Here is a 9,952-nt window from a genome sequence, read left to right as displayed (position 1 = left end):
GTAAAAAAAGTGGCTTGCAGCGAGTCCTTTGCTGGCACCCTCCCTTCATGTGGGACCTTCTGGGATGTCTTCCTCACCTCTGCTCTCCAGAGCCCTCACTGGACAGGATGTTGCTGGCCTCTGGAGGGCAAATGGAGCCCTGTGGATCAAGGAGACAGCCAGGCTGGTTCAGGTCAGCTTGCAGCTCTGCAGACCTGGGGTTGGGCTGTACCTGGGTTCCTCCTGTCCCACCCCACACTCCTTTGTGGGGTTGCTGTGGGCTTGAGTGCTCTGAGCTGGCCCAGAGATGAGGGATAGGGCTGTGCCCAAGCCCCTCGCTGGGATGCAGGAGGATGAGGAGCAGTCCTCAGGCTGACCACCTCCTCCAGTCTCTTCTCCTGCAGCTACCAGGGTGACACTTGTCCTGGCACAGCATGCAGGGTGGCACTGGGCAGCTCTCCTGAAGGGAATACAAGGGGATAACAGGGGAGCTGAGTCTGTGCCCTCTCAGCCCAGGCTTGACCACCTGGCTGTCCTTGATTTGTGTGTGTTTTGTGACAGGCTGGAGATGGGGGAGCAGCAATCTCTGTTCTGCTGTGTCCCCAGCTCTCCTGCTGCTCTCCAGCAGCCTGGGGGGGACGTGCTGGGCTCTGACACAGCCCCGAAGCAGCCAGGGCTGGGGAGGTGCTGAGCCAGCACCCACGTACAGCCCGGCAGCTGTCCAACAGGCACTGCCTCAAGGTCTGCCTGCGTTCCTGACAGTGCTGTGCTGCCAGGGGGGAGAGGGTTTCCTGAGCATCTTCATCAGCCTTGCTCAGGAGCTGAGCTGGGATCCAGCTCCATCCAGCACTGCTGGGCTGAGGAAATCCTCTGAAGGGCTGGAGGGCTCTAAGGCTCTCAGTGATGGAGAGATGCTGCTTTCCCCAGAGCAGCCTCATCCCCAGGACACAAGAAGTGGTTTGATGTTCTGGACATGCCCCAGGACCTGGGTGAATCAGAGTGTGACTCAAGCTGGGATGTTTCTAGACCTCAGCATGGAGATCTCACACCAGCATCTGCTCCAAGACCTTTTTGGAGACCTGCTTTTTATAGCAGCCCCTGCATGGCATTAGTGTCCTGTGCAGGGGTTATAAATAGCTGTCCCCATGCCTGGCAGGCAGCAGTGGCCCTGCTGGCACCAAGGGCTGGGGACGGACACTGGGATGGGCACTCAGCATCCCACCAGGGCTTGGGTTGTGACAGACCCCCAGGGGACATCTGTGTGGGCTTGAGGTCCAGCACAGCCTTAGGGGGAGGCTGGGGGGGGGGGGGGGCAGAGGGTGAGGACCCTTAGTCTTGGTTCCTTCTCACTCCCCCCGTGGCTTCCCTGTGGTTTAATCATTAATATTAACGACTTAATGGGCTGAGTAACCTGGGATCTTCAGCATGTCCACAGAGCAGAGTGAAGTTCCTTCTGCTACTCAAAACCCGGAGTGAGTGTCCCAGCTCTGGGGGGGGGTGGGGGGGGGTGGGGAGTAGTGTCCCTCCCCTGCTCTGCCAGTGCTGGGGGGCACTGGGCTCAGCCCACCATGGAGCAGCACCCAGGCTGGGGGGCTGCCCCACAGAGGGGCTTCTGCAGCCCCCCCACCCTGCTGGAGCCAGGGGTTTGGTGGCCCTGGGGATGATCTTGGGGTGGGGGATACAGAGAAAGGCTGAGCCTCCCCAGATGAAGGTTGAGCACAGCTGTGACAAGGGGACAGCCGATGTCCCCCAGCACAGAGCCCTCCCTCAGGGCAGCCCTGCTTTGGGGCAGGCTCTGTGGCAGATCCCTGTCCCCCCCCGGCAGTGGGGACACCCGGGCTGTGGGGCTGAGAGCCAGGGGTGCTCGGGCACCAGCGGCCCCACGGGTGCTGATAGCCGGGGGCCAGGGGGATTCCTTATCAGGGGGAGGGAGTGCTTGAGAGGCAGCGGTGCCTTGGCAAGTGTCGGGGTGCTCAAGGACAGAGTGTCCCCGGGCCGGGACGTGCGCCTGCCCCAGCGCTGGCACCGAGCCGTGCCCGGGGGTGTGAGCTGAGGGTGCACTGAGCTGGCTCAGGATTCAGCACAAGGGGCTGCAGCCCGGGCTAGAGGGGGGGTCTGGCTGTAGCCCTGGCCTGGGGCCATGGCCCTGTGCCCCCTCCCCAGGCAGCTCCCACCCTGTGCTCTGCCTGGCTCCCTGGGATGGACTTTGGAGCCTGTCCTGGAAACAATAATTGACTCTCCTGCCCCGGGTCACGGCCCCTTTATCTTTCCAAACAAAATCCTCCCGTGGCAGCTGGGGGAGCCCATTGGGCTGCAGACCCCCAGAGTGGGGGTCAGGCAGGGGGCTCTGCCCTGGCACCACCCCCCATGAATCCCAGGAAAGGGATCGGGTGCCCATGGACACAGCCAGGGTCCCACCTGTCTCCCAGCACCCCAAATCAGGGGAAAGCCTTCAGTGCATTCCCTGCCAGCACTCCCCAGGCAGCAGGGGCCCCTTTGCACTCTGGCTGCCATGCTAACTCCGAGGAGAGGCAAAGGCTTTACCCAGAGCAGGCACTTGACTCCTCAAAGCATCCCCGGGGAGGGGACATGCTGGGGACTGATGAAAGGCTCTTCACCTCATCAATCACGGCAGCACAAAGCCCCAGCAAAGTGTGGTGGTGGGCAAGGGCCCAGCAAACACAGCCCCTGCCTCCAGCTTGCAGTGAAGGTCTTGCACCTCTCCCTGACACAGAGCTCAGGGCTTCCCTGGGGAGGGGGCTGAGGGCTGCTGGGGTGGGAAGGCAGCGGGTGCTAATTTAGGAGCTGAAAGGAGGAGGGTCCCTTGTTGGCTGAGCAAGATGGACTGGAGGGGTGTGGGGCAAGCTGAGACCCTCACTGGGGTCCAGCACTGCCCAACCTGCACACAACTAATGGTCAATTTGATGATGAACAAGCCTGAGCAGAACAAGGTTTCCTGCTACAGCCCCCTGCCTGCCCCAGGTCCCATGCTGCCTGTCACTGCCCACAGCCCCTTGCCCAAGGTGAGGTGGGAGCAGAGCCCTTTTCCCCTCCCCTGCACTGCGAACCCACCACCCACCTCAGGGGGCAGCTGGGCAGAGCAGCCCCATGAATGCAGAGATGAGCTGCTCCCCACCGAGGGGTCCTGGACTGGGCCATGACCCCCGGGGGCTGAACCTCACAGTCACCCACTGGCACTGCCTGTCCACAGCCCGGGCCAGCCCACCTCAAGGACAGACCTGGTGACACCAGCTGAGGCTTGAATTTCCCTCCGGACAATGGGGAAGGCGAGCAGGGATTGTAACCGGAGTGGGAGGGATAAATTAAGCTGCCCAGAAGTTTCCATTACCCACACCTCGGGCTTCTGTGTGGGACATCAAAGATGAACCCCTCTGCCCCCCGGCCCCACACCCCCAGGCTCTCACTCAGCTCTGGGACTGACGGGACCTGGGTGCCAGAGCACTGAGCCCCCTTGCCTGGCACTGAGGCCCTGGCAGCAATGGCACCGAGACAAATCACCTACAGAGGACGGAGTGGAAAGGATGATTCATTGGAGAGCAGGAAAACTCTCCTCCTACTACTCAGCTGGGCGGCAGAGAGCCCCAGAACCAGACACGGGGGATGCAGGGAGCCCCCTGGTACCAGCAGGCAGCCCCCCAGCACATTCCTCCACTTTCTGCTGGCACCCGAGCCCCCTGGGGCCAGCTGGCACCCACCACTGGGACTGCAGCCCCAACCTGCTGAGCAGGGGAGCTCCCAGGAGGCTGCTCTCGACCCCCTCAAATTCCTCCAAACAGCACCAGGCTCAGTTGAAATAACACATCCAGGGTTTATTGTTTTTTCCATTCCTTGCAGCTAATGATTAAAAAAAAAAAATCTAAAATAAATTACAGAATTAAATAAACACGGGCTGGATTATTCCCCTCCCTGCCCCGTCCCCGCTGTCCCCCCCAAAGAAAGCGTTAGAAGAGTCACTGGATTTGGCAACAGCAACAACAACAAAACAACCTCTAGGAAAAAGCAGCTACTTGTCACAGTGGAGCAGTGCCAGGGGGTCCCCCCCCACCCCAAACTACTGTGCGTCCCCCCTCCTTCCACCTCTCAGCCTCTGCCCCTCAGCGTCCCCTCGCCCCTTACCCGTGAGGACGGCTTCCCCTGGCGCGCTGTCCCTGGGGAGGGGGCGACCCCCCCTCTCTAGACGTGTGTTGGGTTCTCCAGATACGGGTCCGTCTTGGTCATGTGCAGCATGACCGTGGGGGCTTTGTAGTGGCACTGGACCCCACCGCAGCTCACCCCGCTGCATGGCTTGCCCCTCGTCCTCACCCCCAGCTTTCTGTTGCACAGGCTCTGCCAGGTCTGCAGTGTCTTGGAGCTCCACACCCACACCCCACTGGTGATGCCCACCACCAGCGACATGAAAATCTTTAGCATAAAGACAGCCACAGTGGGGACCGAGGTCTCCAAGGAGCAGTTGGCAGCACGCCGGCCAGGGAGGTGCAGGCAGCCCTGCTCCAGGGCCCTCAGGTTCCAGTAATCCACGTTCAGGCGCTCGTAGAAGTAGCAGACAATAACACAGGTGGCCGGGACAGTGTAGAGGATGGAGAAGACCCCGATCTTCACCATCAGTTTCTCCAGCTTCTCTGTGTTGGTGCCACCTGTCTTCATGATCTTCCGGATGTGGAAGAGGGCGACGAAGCCCGTGAGGATAAAGGAGGTGCCGATGACCAGGTAGCAGGACAGGGGGATGAGGACAAAGCCAGTCAGGGCACTGACATCCATGCTCCCCACGTAGCACAGCCCCGTAAGCTCATCCCCTGCCACCTTCCGCATGGTGAGGATAACAATGGTCTTCATGGCTGGGATGCCCCAGGCAGCCATGTGGAAGTAGCTGCTGTGGGCCTCGATGGCCTCATGTCCCCACTTCTTCCCAGCAGCCAGGAACCAGGTGAGGGTGAGGACAACCCACCAGAGCGAGCTGGCCATGCCGAAGTAATAGAGGATGAGGAAGACAATGGTACAGCCCGTGCTCTCCAGCCCCTCCTGGATGATGTAGAGCTCACCCTTCTCCCGATCACAGGCAATGTTCTCAGCCCCTGCCACTGAGCGGATGATGAAGGCCACGGAGTAGACGTTGTAGCACATGGAAAGGAAGATGATGGGCCTCTCGGGGTACTGGAAGCGATGCGGGTCGAGCAGGAAGGTGAGGACGGTGAAGGCAGTGGAGACGAAGCACAGGGTGGACCAGATGGCCATCCAGATGAAGGCGAAGTCCTTGTCCTCCCTGGACCAGTAGACATCCACGCCGGGGGAGCACCTGGGTGCGCAGGAGAGGCTCTTCTCCACGTACTGGAACTTCTCAGGGTTGTCACAGGCCCCCAGGCTGTTGGGTCCCCGGCCCTCAACAGTGCCCGGCGGCCACGGCCGGGGGGCCACGGGCAGCATCCCCTGTCCCTTGTGGGGCTCGGCAGCTGAGGCGTTCTCGGGGGCCTCCATGCAGAGAGCATTGGGGTCGTTCTTGGTGGGCAGCTTGCCGCAGTCGAGAGACTCGGGCCAGCCGAAATTGAACTGCTCCATGATGGGGACGCACTTGTGGCGGGCCTGCTCGCACATGGGGCGGCAGGCGGGGATGCTGGCGCTCACCTGGTCGGTGCACATGGGCGCGTAGAGGGAGCAGAGGAAGAAGCGCAGGTGGACGTGGCAGCCGTACTCCACCAGCGGGGCGAACTCGTGCAGCTTCAGGGCAGCTTCGCGCTGGCTCTCGTGGCCCAGCAGGTTGGGCATTCGGGTCAGGTTGTACCCGATGCCCCGGCACATGGGGATGTCCACCGGCTGGCACCGCGCCGCCCGCCCCCGCGGCCCCTCCAGCCCCACCAGCTCCAGCCCGCGCCCGGCTGCCGCCAGCTGCCACAGCACCGACAGGGCCAACCGCAGCCGCACCGCCGCCATCGCCGGCCCCGGCCCCGGCCCCGCGGCTACACCGCCGCCATCGCCCGGCCCCCCGCGCCCCGACACCCCGCTCGCTGCTGCCGCTGCTGCGGCGGAGGCTCCGCGCCGGGGCTGCCCCCCCCCAGCCCCGGCCCCGGCCCCCCGCGCCATGCGGCGGCCCCGCCGAGCGCCCCGCGCCCCCCGCGCCGCTGCCGCCGGCCGGGACCCGCCACCGGCCCGCCCCCGCGGGGACCCGCCCCGAGGAGGGGCCCGGCACGCCTCGGCGGGGGGCGGGACCCGCGCTCGGAACCGGCGCCGGGGCTCGGAACCGACACTTGGAGCCTGCACCGGGACCCGCACCGCGACCGAGACTCGGCACCCGCACCGGGATCGGAACTTGGAACCGGCACCGGAACCTGCACCGCGATGGAGACTCGGCACCCGCATCGGGACTGAGACTCTGAACCGGCACCGGGACCTGCACCGCTATTGGGACTCGACACCAGCACCGGGACCCGCGCCGAAGCCGGGCCGGGCCACCAGCACCCACCCTCCCGTATCCCCTCTCCCTCAGGCGTGGGGCAATCGTGGGTGAACACCTAGCACACCTCCCCCCCCCCCCCCGCCTTCCCACCCACCCGTGGGCTGCATGCACAGACCCCCCCTGACCCTATCCACCCCCATAGCCCCACCACCCCTCGCCCCCCCCCACACCCCATACCCCACCCGTGCTGCACCCCCTCACACTGCCCCGTGGACACACAGGCAGCAGGGACACACACACACAAACACATATGCACGTGCACACACGTGTGTGCACACAGCCACTCACACACGCACATGCGCACACACACACACACACACACACCCTCCCCCCACCACCACCTGGGCCCAGGATCACGCGTGTCCCAAACCCACTGGGGTGCTGCAGGGCCCGCACCTCCTCAGGGGTCCTGTGCTGTGGTGGTGTTTTGGGGGCAAGGGCTGGGGACACCCCAGTGCTCACTGATACAGAGGGGTGGGGAGGCAGTCCCTGATGGGGGTCCCCTTCTGCACAGCCTGGTGGGGTGACAAGTGCTTTGGGTTGGTAGCAGAAAGTGACACCTTGGTGCTGCTGCTGAAAACTGGGAAACTCGTGTCACCCTACAAGGAGCTGAGTGTGTGCCTGTGGGAGCTGGGACACCAGTGGGGACCACGAGAGGTGGCTCAGCTCCAGAGCCCACAGCACAGACTGGGAGAACCGTGTCTCTGCAGGCACCCCCTGCCCCGGTGTCACCCGGGGGCTGGGGGCCAGGGTGCCCCGTGCCAATGGGGAGGGCACTGCAGTGCCACCCAGCACTGGTGACATGCAGGAGTGAGCTCTGGTGTCCCACTCGCAAGGTGACAGGCGCAGGGGGTGGCCAAGGGTCTCAGGCCAGAGGACCCAAGGTGGCAGTACCCCTGTGGACAGGCTCTGGTGCCACCAGCTGCCTCTCACACGTCCAGGAGATGCCACTCCCGCTTTTGTCCCTGGGGTGCTGGTGCAGGGGGCTCTCTGCCATTCCCAGCACCCATTTGTGACCGGGGGACACCGAGGGCTCAGACATCCCTGGGGCAGGGCAGGCAGCGCCCCTGGGGTGCTCTGGCATGACACGGGGGTCCTGGTGCCGCTCGGAGGCAGCGATGGGTGCTGGCGCCTGGGGGTCCGGGTGTCGTGGAGTTCCCAGGCATTCATTCCCACATCTCTGCCGTGGCTTTGGTGACACCATCACCAACTGTCAACGCGGCTCCCACTCGACCGCCGCGCCGACACCCGGAGCTGTGCGGGGCCGAACCAGCCCCGCTCCGGCGCTGCGAGGAAATGCCATGGGAGCCGCTTATCGGGGATTGTAACGGGCGGGAGATAAGCGCTGGCCCTGGAATTTCCCCCTCGCACAGGGGGACTGGTAGCCCGGCGCTGGAGCCCTGGGAAAAGCATTGCATTATTCAGGAGTTATTTTGGGTGTTGGAGGGGGTTTTGTCCCCTCGGCCACCAACTCCAGGAGGGGTGCCCCAGAACACGTGGGTGGGTGGCAGGGAGCAGCAGGCAGCTGCAGGCTTTGCACCCTTCTTCCTGCACCCTAAGAAACCGGTGTTTGGGGTTATTTTGTGCAGGGGGCAGGTTTGGCAACAATTTGTCACTCGTGGATGAGCTGGCAAGTCACAGCTGGGATAGAGGTGGCACCCACAGAGTTCTAGGACTTTTTCCTGGAGGCCCATCCACTCCCTAGACCCAGTGTGAGGGTGAGTGACCCAAGGGTGGCACTGCCACTGCTCCAGTGTAGCCTGAAGCCCAGCTCCTGCCACCCAGGCTTCCCTTTAGGGAGTTAAAGAAAGATGGGAAATGTCACCTGGGAACACCAAGGGGTGCCAGGGACTGTCCCCAGCTGCACAGCAAGGGGGCTCAGCTGGCAGTGGGACAGGTAGGACCCATGGGCAGGGGCTGGGTGGGACCCTGGGGTACCAGCCCCCCTGTCTCAGCTCACCCCTGTGGGTGCTCTCATACCTCCCAACCCTGCTTCCTGGGCTGCCAAGGGTTAATTGGGGGGTGGAGGGGGCAAAGGCACAAATAAATGTCTTTTAATTTAATTTTACTTTAATATGTAAAACTGTTGCTCTTGGCAGGAGGTGCCGTGGCCCAGCCAAGAGCAACACAGGGATTTTTATAGTCAAGGGGCTCCTTTTAACGTGGAGGAGTAGCCCTGCTCCTCACCTCCACTCTGCACCCTGGGGTGCTCCTCCCCTGCCCCAACACCCTCCATGGGGCCACCCAGGTCCTGCCCAAACCTCGGGGATCCCAGCAGAGTCCCCGTGGAGCCCTTCCTATAGAGCTTTATCCCATCTGCAGGGGTGGGCAGGGGGGTGCTGGGGTTGCCCCCAGCATCCCAACCCTTGTGTGAGTCTCAGCCTTTCATTGCAGCACTGCCCGCCCCTGCCTGCATCGCCGGGGTGTGCTGGGGAGGTGACAGCACCGTGAGTGCCACCAGGATGGGGACAACCCAACCACGCACAGAAGCTGAGATCTCCAGCGGGTCTGGAGGCCTCGCAGTGAAAACAAGAACACCAGGTAGAGCAACCCAGCAGATTTATGGCTTTGGAGGTGGCCCTGGGCTGGGAATCCAATATCAATAGCGGGAAGAAAGGGCTCTTAGAGCCTGCCCAGAAATCCTGCCGGGGAGAGGCTGGGCCGGCAGAGCCGGGGCCGTATCGCAGGAGCCTGTGGTTCCTGGCAGCAGCTTTGCCCCATTTCCTTTCTTCCCGTCAACAGGGTTTGCAAACCTGAGCAAGAGGCTCAGCGAGGGGAGGGGGAAGGAGAGCAGGAAGGGCCACGGGTGGAGAAAAATCCCCTGCTGCCACCCTGGGTAGAGAGGCTGCAGCAATGTCCCTCTCGCCCAGCCATGGATGGACACTCCCAGGGGCTTGGGGCATCCCCCTTGGTACCAGCCCTGGTGGGAACCAGGACCAGGGTGATGGAGCTGGGGAGAGGGTGCTGGAGCAGAGGAGGGAATGATGGAGGTGGGCAGGGGGAGGTGGAGCGGGAGAGGGGGTGATGGATCCAAGGAGGTGACGGAGTTGGGGAGGGGCTATGGAGATGGGGAGAGGGCAGTGAAGGTCAGGAGGGGGCAACAGAGCACAGAGGATGCAGTAATGGAGGCACGGATGGGGTGATGGAGGAGGGGAGAGAGTGTTGGAGCTGAGCTGGGGGTGAAGGATCCAAGGACGTGGTGACAGAGGTGGGGAGGAGCCAAGGAGCCGAGGAGAGGGCAGGGGAGGTGGGGAGGGGGCAAGAGGAAAGAGGATGGGGTGATGCAGGCAGGGAGGGGCCAAGGAATTTGAGAAAGAGTGATGGAGCTGTGGAGGGGACCGTGGGTGCTGTCCCACTGAGCCTTGCCGGGGGGCAGTGAGGAGGTGAGGGGTCTGTGGTGCTGGGCTGTCCCTGCCCCTCCCCAGCAGGCTCTGCCCTGCCCAGCCCAGGCCCCTCGGTGGTCCCGGTTCCTCCAGGACTGGGTTGGCATGAGCAGAGCTGAGC

At 63.3% G+C, this 9,952-nt stretch overlaps 1 protein-coding gene across 1 annotated transcript; it reads right to left on the bottom strand.

Moving 5' to 3' along the window:
• Positions 1 to 3,784: 3,784 nt before the first annotated feature.
• FZD9 (frizzled class receptor 9) lies at positions 3,785 to 5,955 on the bottom strand. The gene has a single exon (XM_008501927.2). The coding sequence runs from the start codon at positions 5,923 to 5,925 to the stop codon at positions 4,174 to 4,176; it is 1,752 nt and encodes a 583-aa protein (XP_008500149.2). The 5' UTR covers positions 5,926 to 5,955; the 3' UTR covers positions 3,785 to 4,173.
• Between the last annotated feature and the right edge of the window lie 3,997 nt (positions 5,956 to 9,952).

The sequence above is a fragment of the Calypte anna genome, chromosome 19 (assembly GCF_003957555.1).
Source record: "Calypte anna isolate BGI_N300 chromosome 19, bCalAnn1_v1.p, whole genome shotgun sequence".
Taxonomy (NCBI): domain Eukaryota; kingdom Metazoa; phylum Chordata; class Aves; order Apodiformes; family Trochilidae; genus Calypte; species Calypte anna.
The sequence above is the reverse complement of the archived record's forward strand: the minus strand, read 5'-3'. Positions and strand labels throughout refer to the sequence as shown.